This window comes from Eschscholzia californica, unplaced genomic scaffold, assembly GCF_041429995.1.
Source record: "Eschscholzia californica isolate CP2 unplaced genomic scaffold, dmEscCali1.0.p SCAF_2, whole genome shotgun sequence".
Classification (NCBI taxonomy): Eukaryota; Viridiplantae; Streptophyta; class Magnoliopsida; order Ranunculales; family Papaveraceae; genus Eschscholzia; species Eschscholzia californica.
In genome coordinates this window covers 59,856,158-59,875,696 of record NW_028238309.1, presented here as the reverse complement: position 1 = coordinate 59,875,696, position 19,539 = coordinate 59,856,158, and the positions used below count along the sequence as shown (strand labels likewise).

The 19,539-nt window shown below is 36.3% G+C and overlaps 2 protein-coding genes across 2 annotated transcripts; both read left to right on the top strand.

The window, feature by feature from the left end:
- The first annotated feature begins 1,078 nt into the window (after window positions 1-1,078).
- LOC147559749 (chromatin assembly factor 1 subunit FAS1-like) lies at window positions 1,079-7,982 on the top strand. The gene is made up of 14 exons (XM_086661684.1): window positions 1,079-1,561; window positions 1,803-2,266; window positions 2,359-2,458; window positions 3,306-3,453; window positions 3,540-3,663; window positions 4,036-4,394; window positions 4,483-4,836; window positions 5,683-5,764; window positions 5,842-5,979; window positions 6,177-6,581; window positions 6,663-6,800; window positions 6,869-6,914; window positions 7,033-7,213; window positions 7,753-7,982. The coding sequence occupies exons 2-13, from the start codon at window positions 1,808-1,810 to the stop codon at window positions 7,188-7,190; spliced, it is 2,511 nt and encodes an 836-aa protein (XP_086517810.1). The 5' UTR covers window positions 1,079-1,561; window positions 1,803-1,807; the 3' UTR covers window positions 7,191-7,213; window positions 7,753-7,982.
- Window positions 7,983-14,685: 6,703 nt separating this feature from the next.
- On the top strand, window positions 14,686-18,150 carry LOC147559748 (stearoyl-[acyl-carrier-protein] 9-desaturase, chloroplastic-like). The gene is made up of 4 exons (XM_086661683.1): window positions 14,686-15,044; window positions 16,490-16,839; window positions 16,987-17,141; window positions 17,301-18,150. Exons 1-4 carry the CDS (start codon window positions 14,923-14,925, stop codon window positions 17,862-17,864), a joined length of 1,191 nt encoding a protein of 396 aa, XP_086517809.1. The 5' UTR covers window positions 14,686-14,922; the 3' UTR covers window positions 17,865-18,150.
- The last annotated feature ends 1,389 nt before the right edge of the window (window positions 18,151-19,539 follow it).

The following is a 19,539-nucleotide window of genomic DNA, read 5'->3' as shown; positions in this document are numbered from 1 at the left end:
TTGCGAATTATATTCGTGATGTATCAATGTCATCCAAATGTAATGACTCTTAGAGTCTAATATCAAAAAAAAATTAGAATTCTATGGACGTAGGCGCCTCTAACTAGAGAGTCGAATAAGTTAGAAGGAGATGTGAAGGTGCTTTTACCAATAATTAGAGGCTTTTAAAACTTTTTTAGCCTTGCGAATGAACCTATTAGTTCTACTACATTTTCTATAAACTATGTTTAGTTTACAAAAATGTCAAGATTTCTTCTTAGTCCCGTATATTAACTGTTAGGTTGTCATAAAAAAAAACCTTTACGTCAGAGCGAAAATAATTTTGACTTCCCAATATATTTACTTATTTTTGTTTTGTTTTCTATCTCTTGTCCTCTCAATACTTCCACCCATCGCCATCTTCAAAACCTCAATTAAACCTCTGAAAATATTTTACAAAAAAACTAATATATTTTCAATGATTTTTTCTATTTCTTATGCATCTTCTCTCCCTCCATTTTTCTCTTCGTTTACCTTACCTGCGTGACTTCATGATCGGGTATCACCGTGTTAGCGTAAGAGCTTACACTTCTGCCCACTGAGTTGTTTATCTTTTGATCATGTGTCAACAAAGAGCTTTGTTATCCATAGAAAGAAATAAAAGGAGAGGAATACTTACATCTATACATTATTAAATTTAACACAAACAAGGTAATCAAATCTATAAGATATAATGCAACATTTAACATCTTCGGTCTCCTCTCATTATCATCTCTGTTCAATGGAATATAGCGTAATGAGATTTCAACTACTCGACTAGTAAGGTTAGCTAGAAAAAATTGACTTACAGAAGATGAGAGAGTTAAAAAAGTCGAGAGAAAAAGAGGGAGCAACGTTGAAGGGAGAAGAGATACAAAGATTAAGTTAAGAAGGTAATGGTGGTCATTTACGGATTAAATGGAGAAAATAATATAAAATTTTGTTGACAACAAAATTCCATAATGTGAAAAAAAAAATAATGTACGAGACTATACAAATTTATATATTTTTTTAATTGATGTGCCTATACAAGTTGTGCCTATGGGGTATGTGTCAAATTAGGTGTGTGTTTGGCATCACTCTACAACCAAGCTAGAACCCTAGAGACGTGACGGTTGGCCATTGCTTCATAATTAAAAGGCGCGAAGACAAGCCGCCAATTTTTTCACTCCCGCTCCACTTGGCGGGAATTTTTATTCCTATCCCACCATCTGTCTTTCTCACTCTTTATCATCCGTCCGATTCATTTTTCTCATTTCTTTATTACTCCCAATCTCTCTCTCTCTCTCTCTCTCTCTCTAAACCCCCACAAAAGTGAAATCTAAAGCTAGTGTGAGAAGAGAGATTTGAATTTCGTTTCGTCTTCACTTTTTCTCTCTCTAGAAATCGACGACGAGATTTCAGAATTCTCCCGTTCCATTCTTCTTTTACCCCTATTCTCTACGGGCTCTGGCGAATCGTTTTGCAAAATCAACTCATTTTGGTGGATCCACTTGACGCTGTCTTGAAACCCTAAGAATCTTCTTAGATTGGGTCATATCGGGTAAGTCCATTCCTTTTTTGAATCTTCGATTTTACTTTATTCGATTAATAATTGTTCTGGATCTCCAGTAAGATCCTCTTTTTTGGATTTTTACTTAGTTTAATAAGCAAAAGATTGAATCTTGATTGTTGTTTTGATTTACTTCATTTGTTAGATTCGGTGTTTGAGGTTCTCATTGAATTTTGAGTCCGAAATGAAATAGTTAGCATCTGATTTAGGGTTTCTCATTGAATTTGTTAAGGTTTAATGGCTGATACAGTAATGGTAGATAATTCACCTGTTAGCGAAGCAAACCAGCAGCCGATGATGAAAGTTAAGAAATCACTTAAGAGAAAGAGAGCATCTTTGATTCCTGAAACTTTGAGTACTGAAGAGAGAGAAACTAAGGTCGAGGAGTTACGTGAAGAACTTCGCAGTTTGTTTCACTATTTCATAGAAATATTGGATCAAAAGGGACATTTGCAAGAGATGGGAAATGTTTCTTCTGGTAATTCTCTATTTGCTTGTTTACTCGAAGAGAGCAGTCTTCCGTTTTCTAAGTTGGTCGATGAGATATACGAGAAACTTAAAACTAAAGAAGGAATTACGTTAGCATCGGTGAGAAGTAGTGTGCTTTTTGTTGGGCAAAGATCAATGTATGGCATTGCTAATGCAGACGCTGATGTGCTGGAAGATGATAGTGATTCATGCTTATGGTGTTGGGAGGTGATTATTTTTGTTAACTTTTTGTTATTAGTTCTTTAATTGTCTCATTGATTTTAGCATTTGATTATGAGTTCGTTTATCGCATTGTTCAGACAAGAGACTTGAAGTTACTTCCAAAGAATCAAAGAGCAGTCCTGAATATTCGGAGGGTTTGCCGGAAGAAAATCCACGAGAGAATTGCAGTCGTTTCTGGTAATATAATAATAATAATAATCCAATTACGTAAATGGGTTTAATTACTACGCTACTTATTTGAACCTAGTAACTCAGTTTGAGTATTTAATTGCAATGTTATTTACGTGTCGGGAGTATGCAAATTGCATATTTCTTTTGATTTTCATTCGCATGTCTTCGTGTATAATACTAATTTGGTTTCATCTGAGCAAGTTCTTTGATACTTGTTTTTAATTTGTTCTGATACGCGGCAAGATGATCTTGTTACCGAAATTAAATCAAAGGAGGTTGCTTTTAATTCGTAACGCACGGAAAGGAAAGAATTTTTATGACCGAGAGGTTCTTCACCCTTGCGTTGACACGAGGACTTCATGCAATCCTTTGTACCAAATAGTGTTGAAATGAAATGGGAGTTATCATCCCGTTTGAACCTCAAAGTGACAAATAGCTTCTCGTCACCCTTATAGCTAAGTACTAACCATCGTTAGTTAATGGTATGCCAGAGATGGTTAGATAAACCTAGTGAAATTGAATTACTAGTCCTAATACAGTAATACTTATTGCCAGCTCCACCCCTCAAAATTACTTTTTCTCCGCTGTCAATATAAATATCATTTTTCTAGCATCTAGTGTCCATTATAGATCTAAGTAATACCGTGTGACTAAATTCACTACCAAGTTTGCATTTTTAATAATGATTTTAATTTTTCTTTTTTGGTTGTTACGGACTACACACGAGCCAGTTGGAAATAGTTTACAAAGCAACCCTTGCGGAAGCTGATCCAAGCCAACATTAAGGAATGATTGTCCTTTAGTTTGATATTATGTGATTTGCTGATACATGTTATGTTACCTTGCCTTTCAGCAATGATAGCTGCATTACAAATGCCTCCCAGTCATCCAACTTACAGAACTGATTTAGTCAAAGCATCAGATAAGCTTTTGAAAGTGTTAAATGAGGCTGATATACGTTTATTGGCGGAAACCATGGTGCAGAAGAGCGGAACAGATATGTATGAACATATATGAGTCTATGTCGTCTAATTTTATAATGCTCATCTTTTGTCTGATAGCCTGACAATGTTGTTTGTTATATTAGGGCTGAAAAGGAAACAAAAATCAAAGAGAAAGAGCTAATGAAGGAGCTGGAAAGAAATAAACGAGAAGCTGAAAAGGAGAAAAAGAGAATTGACCGTGAAAATCAGAAGGATAGATTGCAAAATGTATGTTCAACCTTGCAATCTAACTCTTCATGTAATTAGAATTATTAGATTCCTCTATGATTTTTTGTGATGGTTTAGTTATTTAGTTTGCATGTAATATACTGTAAGTGCGTCTGACAGCTATACCCCTATTGATTGTGGGTTGGGTGCGAATAGGGGGCTTAGTTATCGTATAGCCCTATTGATTGTAAGCTTTCACCATGGGATGGGGTTTAGCCTGTTAACTGACATCTTGTTGAGTTTTAAAAGCAAAAAAATAAGCTTGCAGTGGGAAAAGGAACAACTGTGTAGTGCATTGGTGTTCGACCACAGACCGGATGTGTTTTAATTCAAAGCATAAATATTTCTATATTGAGATGGTTTATGCTCCAGGAGAAGGAGCAGAAGAGGCTGCAAGATGAGGCAGAGAAGGAAGCAAGACGCCGCGAGAAAGAAGAAGCTGAAACAAAGAAGCATCTCAAAAGGCAGCAAGAGGAAAGTGAGAAGGAACAACGAAGACGAGAGAAGGAAGCTGCTGATATGAAAAAACAACTAGCTATACAAAAGCAGGCGACAATAATGGAACGGTTTCTGAAAAGTAAAAAGAAAAACTCAAACACACAGGATGACGTGTCTTCAACAAAATCAAGTTCATCCAAAGAAAACTATGAACATAGCCCTAATGCTGTAACCTTGTCAATGGATGTTGCCCTTTCATCCAAGGATGGTATTGATACGAGTGATCTATGGAAGTAAGTGTTACCACTTTTTGTTGCTCAAATTGTTGATGACTATTTCATCATGTGAAGGATCTTGACATCGATTTAAAATGATCACCAGGTCACATGTTGATGTTTGGAGTAGATTGGGTCGTTGTTCTTGGTCTGGCAAATCAAAACACTGGGGGATTCGTCAGAAGCCTAAGACTGCGGTCATCAAGGAACTCAAATTACAGGGGTCATCTTCTGAAGCCACCGAGCAGTCAGCAAAAGTTGTGACTTCTAATAAGGGTCTCATCCATCACGAGGAGCTGAACATTGAGAAGCTTGTCGACGAGTGGGAACAAACTATTCCAAACGATAAATCATGCAGGGACAATGTAGCTGACATCCACATCTGCAACAGAATTAGAAAGTTATTGCAATTTGACAAGAGCAACAGGCCAGCATATTATGGGACTCTGACTAATAAAAGGCAAGTTCAAGTTTCTTGAATTGTATTAACTGGTAATTAATCGTTATAAATTGTAACTTGTGTTGGGATATGCACATTCAGGGGCGGAACTATGTGTAGACTAACCCAGGCTATAGCCTGGGTTAGGTCTTATAGGTTCCGCACCAAGTTACAAACATTCATAAGAGTTAGCCCGGCTGGTTGTGGTTCTGCCTCACGCACTTGAGGGCAGTGGTTCGAATGCAAGCATCAGCTTGATTTTTAATCTTTTTTACCCAAGGTTTTGATAAAGAATAATTCTCTTTTGGCCCCTAATTTATAACAAAGTCTTGATTTTACCCTTAACACTTAACTAACTGTCGCTTTGACACCTAATTGTGTCAAAATTTTCTTTTCCGCTCCCACTATTTTTATGTTTCCTCTCTTCTCTTTTCTTTTTTTTGTGTTTCTTCCTTTTCCATTTCTTTTTCTATTATAACTTCAACCTCCACCATAGGCCTCTCCCCTACTTCTTAGCGAAGTTATTATGGTATGTCTAATTATCTACCATATTTTATTTTAACTACTTGGCAAGATAAAAGAGTTGACTTCCTTGATTTTTGTGTTCTTGTCACAAATTTAACTTCATTTTTTTTTTCTCAAACTTTGGGTACGTCTAACGGTAAAATGTAGAAAATTTTATCGTAAAATAATAAAATAAGAAGCAATTGTATTGCACAAAAAATGTCAACATCTTTCCAAAGTAATAATGTCTTAAAATTCCATAGACAAAACTTTACTTGAGTCAGCCCTGCCTAACACGAAATCCTGGCTCCGCCCCTGTGCACATTCCTCTTCAGCTTTATTGATTTAGGTTCATTATTGCAGTAATGTTGTTGGACCTCGTAACCCTTTTAAGAAGGACCCGAACTTGGATTATGAGGTTGAAAGTGATGAGGAATGGGAAGAGGTAAATTATCGATCATTATCCAAACAAATAATTTGTACTAGCAATATGATAGCTGACATTGATAATCTTATATGCAGGAGGAACCTGGTGAAAGCCTTTCTGACTGTGACAAGGACGAAGATGAAGATATTTCAGAGGGTAATCTAAAAACAGAGGACGAAGATGAAAGTGAAGATGGTTTTCTTGTACCTGATGGATATCTCTCTGAAAATGAGGTACTATTTCATTCCAAAATCTTAATTATATTTATATTTAGATTTTAGGTTTCCACTCGTTTCTCCTTTTATATAGATCGGTTTCAAATTATGAACTGGATTGAAAATCTATACGTTTAGTACGACTTAACCAGGCTATATCTAGGGTTTACATGTTTGCTGAAGTAAATAAATATTTCTATTGGCTCCATATCCAGGGTATACATGTTGATAGTATGGATGTTGATTGCTCTGATGATGAAGCTCGAACTTCAGCTAGCTGTAAAGAAGATATAGAAAATGATGAATTTAGGTTATTGTTTCGACAGCAGAAGTATATAAACAATTTGATTGAGCATGCTCTCCGAAAGAACCAGCCCTTGATCATAACAAATTTAACGAACGAAAAAGCAACACTATTCACAGCAGAAGGTCTCAATGGAACGCCAAAGATCGAACAAATGTTCTTGCAATCTCTAAGCATACGTGCTTTCCCTAGTAGTTCCCCTATAGAGATATCAACACATGATAGTGCACAAGAGGATTTCCAGTCACATTCTAAGAGCAGTGCTACACCTTTAGCACATGTATCAGTATTTGAGGAAAAAGACCTACCTGAAATTGTAAGTACATTTTCTTGTTATTTGAATCGGATATATTCTTAACTCCAATACTCATTAAACAGAAATTCTTACTGACTTCAGGTTTTATCTATCCAAGAAGGCTCACAAGGGATTAGCAAGATTATAGAATCATTGCAACGGAAGTTCCCTAACGTCTCCAAGTATCAACTAAGAAACAAAGTGCGTGAAATAGCTGAATTTGTGGATAACCGGTGGAAGGTAAATATTTCAACAATATAGAAATAAACCATCTCCTGCTTTTAATCACAAAGCAAGTTATTTTTCAGGTTAAGAAAGAGATCATGGACAAGCATGGTTTATCTATCTCCCCAGGTATAACCATCAGACCTCATTTCCGTTCTCTAACCGGTGCTTCTTTTTCTTGTTCTATTCAGCTTCTCCTCTACGTTGTGGGTAAATAACGAGGCTTTATGTATTTGGCAATTTGCAGAGAAGTTTCGAGGAAGGAGTAAGAGTATCACCACATTTTTCTCCAAAAGATGTTTGCCTCCTGGTGCTGAAACTCTTAAGAGTGAAAATACATCACCTCAACCTTGTCGTAAACGCGAGTCTCTTAGCGGAAGTGGATTCCCAGAGAACCTTTCGTAGAGACATCGTACTTGATCTGACAGGTAAGCCATTACTTTACGTTAGCATGTCTATTTCTTTACTGGCTGTGTGCCTGAATGCATTTTCATCTTTTTATCTTTTACTCCCCATCTTGCATTGGTAGGTAATGTACAGCTCTTTCACAGTTCCATTGCTAGAATCTAATGATGACTTTGTTTTGGATAGAAAATTCCAAGTCAATAGTTGCATTTTTGTGTATATTATTTAAGTACTCTATACAGAATCGGCAAGTGGTCGTTCATCGACAGGGCAAAAGTTTTAGATCTTGAGCTATCTTTTGGAGTGAAAGAAGCTCAAGTCCACAAAGTCATTAGATCAATGTGCTCTGAAATCCACCATTGGGTTAAATTAAAGAGTTACAGGGACGGGGGGCCGAGCATCGGTATCAATAGAATTGGAAATGTTGTGTTTTTTAAGAGAATCTTGAAATATTAAGATTTAATCACTTATGCCTTCCTAGGATATATATGTTACCACACAACTGAAGTGGGGTTTCACTCTAAAGGGGAGATGTCTGAAACTTTGTTTTGTTGGTTTACAGGGGCAGTCCGCAGTGGTAGATTTTGATGCAGAACAAGATGAAGAAAATCAGAAACACCCTTTTTTTGTACAAGATAAAGAATAATTATCAAAGAGAAAATGCTCTAGGGTTTCTATGTATTCCTGTTTCTTTACTTCCCCCTCTTTTGCTGTATAATGCTACAAAGTACTTCAGGATCTTGCTATAAAAGTATACACACATATATATATATACTTCTCTTGGCCTTGCCATATCAGTTGGTGTACTTAATTTCTGTAACCAAAGTAGGTTTCTCTTGCACAAATTGGCCTAGTATAACCTCAAGCCTTTATGTACTCAAAGCTTGTTTGTTTTGTATCTAGGTTAGATACTTTTTTCCTGCCCTTGAATTAATATCTAATTATTGAAAGGCCAGTGTTTGGGGAATCCAACTTTGACTCCCAAAAATCAACTTGTATTGTACTCCATAATCTTTATCTTAACTACATCCAACTCCAACTTATCACCATTGCGCCTCAACCGCCACTCTCCAAGCCCCATTGTTTGAAAAGGGGAGTCAGCACCCTTCTCAAACCCAAGGGAAAGGGAAATTGACACCCTTCTAGATGGGAGAGCCTTCCGATAAAGGGAGAACCCTTCTTCCCCGTCGGTGGAGAGAGTAAGTTGTTGCTGATGGTTCACCGTCGGTGGAGAGAAAAAGTTGTTTTGACAGTTATGGTCATTGGTGGTGATGGTCCAAAATAGGGGTGGTGAAGATGAAGACAAGTGCAGAACACGAACAACTTGATCTATGGATTCAAAACCTTTTTAAGTATCGAAGTCAAATTTGATTGACCTTAAATTTACATGCCAATTTTTTGTTGTTGGGAGGGAGGGTTACATGCCAATATTATTTTCTGAATGAATTGCCTACGATAGTCATTACAATGACATTGATATATTAAAGATGTAATGAGTACTATAACTGCCAAATTTAAATTCTTAGAAAGACAGGGTTGAAGCCCAACTAAATTATAGCCTAAAGCCCAACTTTGTTATTTATATCTTAATAACACAAGTTCAAAACACCATTGAATCCACCTCTTCCGAAAAATCGAACTTGAGACCTGTAGAATTTTCGACTTATGTGAACATGTCAAAGTTTGATGCCCCAAAGCACCGACCTTATGGAAAGGGCAGTATCTAATTTCTTTGCAAAAGAAAAAACCACTATCAAATTCTATTTTGGTTTGCTCAACAAAAAAAAAAAAAAAATCTATTTTGGTTTTGGTTAAAAAGACATGTTAATAGTCTTAGGATTAGATTTGCATCTCAAATTACGCAAACTCGCATACCTTTTCCTCGCAACTGGCACACAAGCTTTTGCATATAATGTGAATGTTTTGTAATAATAGGTGCAAACCTATCCAAGTTTATCGTGTGCAAACTCTTAAGGACTCTCTTCTTTGTAAATTTTGCATATGGAGTTGAAGGTGGAAAAAATATAAAGAATATATTTGACAAAAAGAAGTTGATCCATTTCCCCATAAAGTTTATAAAAAAATAAATGATTATCATATAATCTATTTTATTTTTGTTATATGTAACTATCAATTCGTGGATAAATTTTCTAGGTTGTACTTGTTTTTGTACTATTTTTCGAACAAATGTTCATTTATTATTAAGCACCAATATTGGTCACGAAAATGACATTCTTCAATTGTAACACTATGAAGATTGATGTATGTCTACTTCAATGCAAGAGGTTCACCATGTATGGGTTGTCATGTGAACTTAAATTTAATGTAGATATTATTTCTCCGAAAACAAACGCGGCATACTGCATATTTAAAATTTTCAACTAAAGCACATTTATCTTTTAACAAAAAACTAAAGCACATTTATTACAATAACTTTTGTTTTTTATTTCTTTTTCTTAACCAATATCAGAGTAAGGGGTTACTATAGAGTTAGACGAATTTAACAAAAAAATATCAGCAAGCTATATAATTTATTTTAGATTATTGTGTTGAACCTGAAAAAAAGGAAAACTTAAATTTGCTATGTACAGTACTTATTTTCTTTTTTTGCTTTGGCTTTATGCCATAATATTATTAGTATTTAATATGTATTTTCCTTTTATCATATATATACATATGTTAGGTGTCCACGGCGTCTCTCTTTTGGCTACTCCTTCATGAATGTAAGACAATCTAAAATGAAACTAAAAAGGAAAATAAGAAAAAAATGTAATAAAACAAAACAAAACGAAACAAAACAAGAAGACGGAACCTAAAACAACCAAGAAGAAGAAAATGTAGAAACAGGAAATTGGTCGAAGACCAAATTTTAACTTTTTTTAGTTAAAAAGATAAGTTAATTGTTTTTTGTTAAAAAGATAAGTTAATATTTTTTTGTTAAAAACTCGAATTTTGTAGTTCTTTTGTTCAAAACTCTAAATATTTGTATTTTGTTTAGTTAAAAACTCATATTTTTTTACAAAGGTGTTGCAAGGGTTTGCAAGACATTGCACAGGTGTTGCAAAGATATTATAGGTCTTGTAAGGTGTTGCAAGACGTCCCAAAGCTATTGCAAACCGGTTATAAAGTTGTTCCAAGGCGTTGCGAAACTGTCGGAAGGTGTTGCAAGACATTGCAAAGATATTGTAAGGTGTTGCAAGATGCTCCAAAGCTATTGCAAAGCAGTTGTAAAGTTGTTGCAAGGCGTGGAAAAACTATTGCAAGGTGCAAAGCTGTCACAAAGTGTTACAAATTAAAAAAGTACTTCGGGAGCTAAAGACAGAAAAAATTGACTGATCCTTCTAAACCAAATTCCAAATTTTTTAGAGAACCCGACCAAATTTCCCATGTAGTAATTCCATATAGAAATTTAAGGGGGTTTCGAGAGATATAAAAGGGAAATAAAAGTGTGAAAATATGTAGAAAGTGGGTAGTTAATAGTGATACACATGTTCTCAACATTTTAATCAATTACTATTGAGAGAACAAGTGAGAAGGAAGAGATTTTAGTGGGTGGTTTAGATAATTGTTGATAAAAGAGGGGAGAAACATGGGTGGGTTAGTTACAACCTATTTAAATTTGGGTGATTATTTTTCGAATTCAAAATTCATTTGTAGCTCTTGATCTAATTAGGTGACATGTGTATCAGAAGTTAAAATAACTATATTTTCAAGTAATTTGAACCATCAAATTAACAAACTACATATTATAATCAGATGAACGTGAATCTCCAAGACATAAATCAACCGCTCACCTCAAAAGACACTACTGCGTTTTATATAATAGACTAGGTTTCCTCCCCGTCCTACGGACGGGAAAGATCCCTCTTGGCTAACGCCTGAGAAAATAAATAAATTTAGATTACAACATTCTTGGAAAGAGAATAAAGAAGATAATGGAGAATAAATAGGGAGAGATATTAACCAACAGTTGTAAATCTGACTGAAAATGGTGAGGGAGAGAAATACGTGGGAAGGAAGTTAAATGAGAGAGAAATACGTGTGAAGTTAAATGGTGAGGGAGAGAAATACGTGGGTAGTTATGTAGGGATATCCTAACCACTTTTGGTGTCGTTTTATACTATTACCCTTCTATTTTGAAGGGATTTACACGAAAAGGGATTTTATAACAGCCATTAGATGTGATCTTTATGAAAATCCCAATAAAAATAGACGGTCAGACTTATCAGACTTATCCCCTGGATAACCGACTGAGCTGTTTTAATATAATAGATATGGGCTTTGTTAGTTTATTATTTATTTACATTATGTTCATTGGAAAAGAAATCCATGTGAAAATTAATCTATCTAATTTAAAGAAAGATGACGAGAATATTTGTCGCGCAGAGAATGAAACTACTCATTTCATTTGTTGAAGTAATATCTACTTGGACGCAAGTACAATCTGTGATAATTTCACCAGCATGCCAATTAGACTTTGTTGTTATATGTTGCGTATTAACCTAAAATAATAGCATAACTTTTGTGACTTGCGGCTGTAATGTAAACTCCTACTGCTAGGTCGAGGGGGGGGGGGGGGGCATGGCCCCTTTCGGCCTAGTTGTAGTTCCGTCCCTGAGAATGGATACCACCTTGAAGTTAGATTTGAGAATAATGAAACATTATTGTGTATTATTTCAACTACTTCATGTCAGAAGCATGATCTAGAAAGACTACTAGTTTTACTTGTTGCATTGTACCTTGGTCGAATTATACGTCGTTGTAAATTAAAAGATTACGATTAAATGCAATTACGGTTGGCATGACTTTTTGGGACATTCAAGATCTACCATGATGAATTGAATAATAATATTTTAGAGAGACTCATTACAAAATTAGAAGCTTATAATGATCAACAAATGTTATAATTGATTGTTCGTCCTTATGAAAATGGATTATTAATCGTCCTTGATGAAGATCATAATGGATCCCCCAATTTTCAGAACGACCCAAAGAGATATCTGTGGACTTAACACCTACAATTTAAACCATTCAAATATTTTATGGCATAAGTAGTCACTTCTACTAGATGTTCTCATGTTTATCTTCTCTCAAATTATTATCATGTATTTGTTAGGCTTCTTGCCCAAAGTATGAAACTAAAGACTGGTTCCTGATACTCAATGAAGTCAATAAGCATTGATAGAGCACGAGTTACTTCACATGCCTTTAGCTCATATTGTCTCTTGGTGGATATCGATGTTGAACATCTAGTTGTTCGTATTCATACAAAATGATCTAGAACAATCATTCATAAAATACATTCAATTGATTGCGCACATGATCTATGTCAATAAAAACTAAAGTGCCTCCTTTTGCATGGGACTTGCACTCTTTCGTATTGCGATTTTGATCCGCATTCGACCTACTACGATGAACAAGAAAGAAAATGAAACTATTAGATTTTATGACTCGCCCCCGATTACGTGTCCTTTTGACCCTTCACCCTCAACCAGTGGAAGCAAGCTAGCCTCTTATGTTGGTTGGCCCTTTCCCCTCTCATAAGAAAAAGGTAAGAACTCAAGCCGAGAAAAAGGGGGAAGGAAGATCTGCTCATTCATTCAGTGCCTGCGGTGAAGCGCGACCCACAACAAATGAAGGGGGGAAACTTGCTTGCTGTAGTCCTATTTTAGTGGACTAGGCTTGGTAAGCGTAAGCTATTTAAGTAGGATCGCTTCTAATCTAACTAGGCTCGAGAAGGGTAGGCTCGCTGCTTCGCTCAGCAGAAGAGTACGAGCGCTAGCTAGCTCAGTGCCCTACTAGGAATAATCAATATCCACCTTTACAACATGATGTAGACCAAAAACCTACTATATCATATATATATATATATATTTTTTTTTTTGTTGCAAGATATTTCATATTTATATGGGTTGTATGTATGTCTTAACTCACTCCCACAACACACTAAGTTGGTTAGTAGGGTCAATTTGGAATATTTATTGATGTTAATTCTTAATCTATCGTTCGATATTTGAATTATAAGTCGAGACTTTTACCACAAGTTTTGCAGATTGACACAATGAAATGACACTTTCAAATCATTAGGAGGAGGAAGCCCCCCTGTTTCTAAACTATTTGAATTGTCTACGTATACACCAAATTCGTTTCATTTTATCGTCAATTTTCGTTAGAAACAACATAATGATTTGAACTTAAACAATGAGACTCTTAATTTAAATTTATTTTGTCTGAGTAGATCCGAAGTGATTCCAACTAAGCTATTAACACGAGTCAGATAAAACCAAACACTTAATTAATATGCAAATAACTTTATTTGTATAAATGCAAGTAATCCTACCAAGATGAGTTGCAATGGGGATAGGGGTGGGATAACGGCCCGGAGGCCCGATACCCGCTTGGGTCCGCCCGGGTCCGTTAGGTACCGCGGGTACCCGATACCCGTGACGGGAAAAGCCCGGCCCGCCTGTCGGGTAGTTAGCAGGCGGGAAATGGTCATATCCCTTTGACCGGGTGACCGGACCGATTAACCCGTCCGATTAAAGACCGATGGTCAATACCGATAGGCCCGACTATTAAGTACCGAAATAACAACCTACCCGACCGATAGGCCCGTCATATCCCTTTGTAACTAATATCTCACTTTTCCCTTTTGTTAATTTAAATACCCCCAATATTGTAATGTTACTTTTTTTTTGTTGAAAGTATTATAGTCTTACATGTAAATTGTAAGTGACCAAGTCTAAGTCTAAGTGGTATTTAAGAGTATAAGAATATGAAATCTAATTTTAACTTTTCATTTAGGTATTATTTAATTGTAAATTAGGTGGTTTGGCCCGATACCGTCCGACCGATACCGGTGAGTCCCGACCGGTCTCTCGGTCACAAGCGGGATTTGGTCAATGGAAATGTTGATTTTGACCGGACCGGACCGACCGAGTAAATAGGCGAACATTGATTTTGAGTGCCCGACCGAGACCGACCGATGAAGTTAAGGCCCGCGGTCGTCCGGACCGGACCGATTCCCACCCCTAAATGGGGAGGACCACAACACTAGTATGGACAATATGAAGGGTGGATTTCATGCAGAGATGGAAATTCCACGTGGTATATCCTTCTCTCGTTACCTCTCACTTGCCAATATTCATCTTTTCTACCCCAGATTCCATTGACGTTAAAAACAATGTTCAAATATCCTCTTCCCCATTCTACCCTTACCCCAACCCAATATTTACCAACCTAATTATGTGCCCTAACTTTAATGAAAAACCATTAAAATTTTCAAAGACAAATTTCCATTTTTTTCAACAAAAAGAAAAAATAAAATAATGCGAGACATCTGAATTGACATATTCTAAAGGATAATCCTATTCAGACTCCTCCCAAAGTATAGACAAAGTCAAGAATGTAAGCATTTTGAGGGTGAGGTTTTATTCACCTTTTTACCAAATCAAAATTTTAACTAAATAGTGCCTAATTTCTTGACTTTATCCGTACTCTTTCCAATTTTAAATTGACATAGCTCAAATATTTTATATTATTTCAAATAAAAAGTAAGAAAAATTAAAAATTAGAAATGAGTTGGAAAATTAGGGTGAAAATAAACTGTGGGCGTTAAAGTAATTGTAAACCCAAGGCAGAGGGAGGTATAAAGGAAGGGCATAGGTGATTCCTTGCCACTACTTCTGTGGAGGAAAGCGAACCAAATACATTTTAGATAGAGAAAAAAAAAATGGCTCTCAAACTCAATCCCCTCACCTTTCAATCTCAAAAGCTTCCTTCTTTTTCTTTCCCTAATGTTGCCAATGTCAGATCTCCTAAGGTTTTCATGGCTTCAACCCTTCGTACCACCAAGTAATTTCTTCAACTTCTTCTCAATCTTGATTAAGTTTTAAGATCTCATTGTTTTTAACATTTTAATGCTTATATTTGTTATGGGTATTTTCGATTTTGTTCTAATTAGGTTCAGAAATGGTTTAATTTTTGTGGGTTTCTTTTGATTTTCATTATTTCTATCTCTAAATACTGATGATTCATGATCTGGGTTTTGTTCCAGTTTTTGAGAATCCGGTTAGCATTCTTGTTGAAGTTTTCAGGTTTTCTTAATGGTTCAATTGATTAATGACTGTCCATATATATATATATATATATATATTGTAGTATTTATTTTTATGATGCTATTTGTGGGTCACTGTCTGATTTTTCCCCTAATTCTCTGTTTTTTTTGGGTAAGATTTTCCATTTTTTCCTTGTCATGAAATGGGTGGGATGTCTTTTTTTCAAGTTAATAAGTTTTGGTTGTCCATCTGATTATGTCATTGTGTGAGGATGGTTAGATTGCATGATGATGTCTCTCTTTCAATTGTCAAGATTTCTTTTGGTTGAAATTAGGTTTGATTTCTGAGGCTTGGTTGTTCTGAAATGGTCAATTGTTTTCTTACCTGCATTTAATTGAATTGAATTGAATTGATTCATGCATGGGTTTGATTTTCTTTTCCTATTCTTCCCACTCCACTAGGAAATATCTGCAAGTTTTGGTTTTTCTTTTGGGACTTCTTCTATATTATTTTGTTTTGGGTCATTACTATTTTAAAAATGATATCTTCTTTCTATTCTTCATGTGTTGGAAGGGGGAGTGAAAAGGGCTATATAGAGGACAATTGTACATTTTCTCTTGTTTATAATGATATTTGCCTTCTCATTTTTCTTTTTAAGTTTCTTGGTATATATATATATATATATATATATATATATATATATAGATGTATATATAAACATGTATAACTTTCCAAATGCTTCTTTTGCCTGGGGTGTTAATCCGAGTTTGACTTGTTGGTGTTATAGTCCACCACATTGGTTGTGGGAGGGGGTGGTGGTGACTTTATAAGTGCGGGGGACCTTACCTCTTGAGCTAGCTTTTAGGGTGAGTAAACCCAAGACCACTTTGAGGCAAGTAAGGCCCTCGCACCACACCCACACGACTCTGAACCTGATGCCGCACAAACATATATGCAATGTTGTCTTTATGTGGCTAGACAAGTGTCTCAGACCATCTAATTGGCAGTGAACCGCCATCTATAACGGCTATAACTGAGTTATGCAACTGTAAAATTACTCCTACCTATTTGAATCTTAAATCTTGCTCGGGTGATCAAGGTGGTTTGATTTTTCTATTGTTTGGCTACAGTTCCAAGATATTTTTGATAGTTTAGATCATTCTATTGATTTAGATAAGTGACTTTTAGAGCTGCGGAACTTCCAACTATCAGTTTCTTACTCGATTCTTTTGTTTAATTCAGAGAAACGGAGACTGTCAAGAAGCCGTTTACTCCTCCGCGTGAGGTTCATGTTCAGGTCAGCCACTCATTGCCACAAGAGAAGATCGAAATCTTCAAATCTTTAGAAGATTGGGCAGATAGTAACATCTTGGTACATCTGAAGCCTGTCGAGAAATGTTGGCAACCACAGGACTTTCTACCCGACCCTGCCTCAGATGGATTTTATGACCAAGTGAAGGAGCTCAGAGAGAGAGCCAAGGAGATCCCAGACGATTACTTTGTTGTTTTGGTTGGGGATATGATCACAGAGGAAGCCCTTCCAACATATCAAACCATGCTTAATACATTGGATGGAGTCAGGGACGAAACAGGTGCAAGCTAGTTTAACGGGCCGGGGGTTTTGTAGTCTTCGACTTTTTTCTTTTTCATGATTTTGGGCCGTGGAATTTTTCTCTTGCTTTACCTTTCTCTCTTTGATTGTTTTCACTCTTAACTTTACTTACCCAACCAAAAAACAGGTGCAAGCCCAACTTCTTGGGCTGTTTGGACTAGGGCTTGGACTGCTGAAGAGAATAGACATGGGGATCTTCTTAACAAGTACCTCTATCTATCTGGGCGGGTAGACATGAAGCAAATTGAGAAGACAATTCAGTATTTAATTGGATCAGGAATGGTAAGATCTCACTTTCTAGCTCCCAATTTTAGCTCAGTTGCTCATAGTATCTGCAGTTCAAGTGATGCTAGAAGATTAAGCATTATTTTTTAGCACTCTCTTTTCCTTAATATTGTGAGTTTCTTAGAAATTTTGTTTGATCTTTTGTTAATTTCATAGGATCCACGAACCGAGAACAACCCGTATCTTGGATTCATCTATACCTCGTTCCAGGAGAGAGCAACTTTCATCTCCCATGGAAACACAGCTAGGCATGCAAAAGAACATGGGGACTTGAAACTAGCACAAATGTGTGGAATCATTGCTGCAGACGAGAAACGCCATGAAACAGCTTACAGCAAAATCGTGGAGAAGCTTTTTGAGATCGATCCAGATGGTACTGTCTTAGCTTTTGCTGATATGATGAAAAAGAAAATTTCAATGCCTGCCCACTTAATGTATGATGGTAAAGAAGATAATCTTTTCGAGAACTTCTCATCTGTGGCCCAACGACTTGGGGTTTACACCGCCAAAGACTATGCCGATATACTGGAATTTCTGGTAGGAAGGTGGAACGTAGACAAGTTAACTGGCCTTTCAGGAGAGGGAAGAAAAGCTCAAGAGTTTGTATGCGGGTTGACTCCAAGGATAAGAAGGTTGGAGGAGAGAGCTCAAGCTAAGAAAGTGAAGGAAGATCGACGTGTTCCTTTCAGTTGGGTATTCGGTCGAGAAGTACTGCTTTAAGCAAAGGCTAGTTGAACTCTTCACTCCCAATAAAAATTGAATTGCAATATGTAGTTAGTGGCTTGAGGAGTATAGTCGTGTTACCGTCGTCTTAGATAGACTAAGTGTTTATTTTGGGTGTTGATTTCGAATATAATATGATTTCCTATTTTCAAATGGATTGGATGGAAAGAGGAGGTTTTGTTATGTGTTTTTTTGTATGTCTCCCTCTCTTCATTTAGTGAAGCTCTGTGTTAGTACATTCTCCATTTGACCATAACTATGTTTGAGGCTATTTGAATTGAAATTTCTTGTGCAGATATTAAACCTTATGGTATTAACCGGTAGCCAGGTCTCCTTTCTGAAATGAACATTCACTACTTACTGAAATGCATATTATTATTGATGTATAATTTAAAGTTTAGCTCCCTGACATAGCACCCATGTTAAGTTTAGTACCTACTCATATTGTACAAGTGACTTGTTTCAGACTAAACACAACCAAGTTGCATAAATGCAAACTAGAAGTCTAGGAATATAAAAAATGTTCACCCTGAAACTCATTCCAATGACCTAGACTTTACACTTAGGTCCCTGTTTGGTTAGAGCCAAGAAGTATGAAAACTGATTACTTGTGGGAAATTAAAGTAGGAACAGTGTTTGAAGTTAGTATTTATAAGTTTTTTTTCTTTCTTGCGCTCGAAATATCAAAATGATCAGAAGGTCTTGTGTTGGAGTTTTATGCATTTAGAGCGACACACTTGTAACCACCTAACCCGCCCGAGTGCCTTCAATTATATGCGAAGATAGTATATATCTTTCCCAACACAAACAGAGTTGAAAGATGAAACAGTTCAGTTTCAATACGATCTTGGAGTCTATTTGCTACCAAGAATTAGAAGGAACAAAGCAAATGGTTAGATCAACTTGTGATCTTAAACAATGGGTATAGATGAGTTTAAGTACAACTTATTACTCAAGTTTCAAAAGAACACAAACAAAACACTGATTGCGGCTAGAAGCAGCATAAGGGGATCCGACGACTCACCTTCAGAAGTAGTTGGTGGAGTAGAACTTTTTGAGGAAGTCAGAAGCTTTCTGATCTTTGGTGCCTATGTCGTGCACAAGACCTTCGTTGCCTACCACATATTGCCCGATGATGTGGTGCCGTTGCTTTGCGTGCTCAACAATGTTGTTTAATTCCTCCATCCCTTTGAATAGTAGCATGTCGATGACCTGCGCATGTTTGGCTTTTTCATCAGGATATAATATATAGTTAACTTAAGAAAATGACCGGAAATGTTGACTAAAAACCAAAATTTACAACCTTGGCTAGACTTTACTATGAAGGGTTAGCAGGGCACAACGCCTCAACCCCTGCGAGGAGTTTGAGGAAAATAAACTTCAGACATATCCCCATATTTCATAGATGGACCATATTTTCACATTGAAAAGTTCCTACATATCGAAAATCACATAATTTTCATACTCCAAACATTAAAATATTTTCATATTCTCAACAAAGCTTCCTCTTCCATTGACCACCCTCAATGTCATATTTCTCAAGAAAATCACATTAACCTCCCACACCCACAAGTTCCTGTTGGTTTCGGTGTACCGATTCAACGAGTTGACTCAGCGAGTCTATAACCGAATCACTGGTGAAACTGGTTACTACTTTAATTTTATTTGTAAA

Excerpts from the sequence above, each read along its gene's own strand:
- LOC147559749 (XM_086661684.1), top strand. The coding sequence starts at position 1,808 with ATGGCTGATACAGTAATGGTAGATAATTCACCTGTTAGCGAAGCAAAC. Across the intron at positions 2,459-3,305 it reads GAGAATTGCAGTCGTTTCTG|CAATGATAGCTGCATTACAA; the intron begins GTAATATAATAA and ends CTTGCCTTTCAG. Across the intron at positions 5,980-6,176 it reads GATATCTCTCTGAAAATGAG|GGTATACATGTTGATAGTAT; the intron begins GTACTATTTCAT and ends CTCCATATCCAG.
- LOC147559748 (XM_086661683.1), top strand. The coding sequence starts at position 14,923 with ATGGCTCTCAAACTCAATCCCCTCACCTTTCAATCTCAAAAGCTTCCT. Across the intron at positions 16,840-16,986 it reads TGGAGTCAGGGACGAAACAG|GTGCAAGCCCAACTTCTTGG; the intron begins GTGCAAGCTAGT and ends ACCAAAAAACAG. Across the intron at positions 17,142-17,300 it reads ATTTAATTGGATCAGGAATG|GATCCACGAACCGAGAACAA; the intron begins GTAAGATCTCAC and ends TTAATTTCATAG.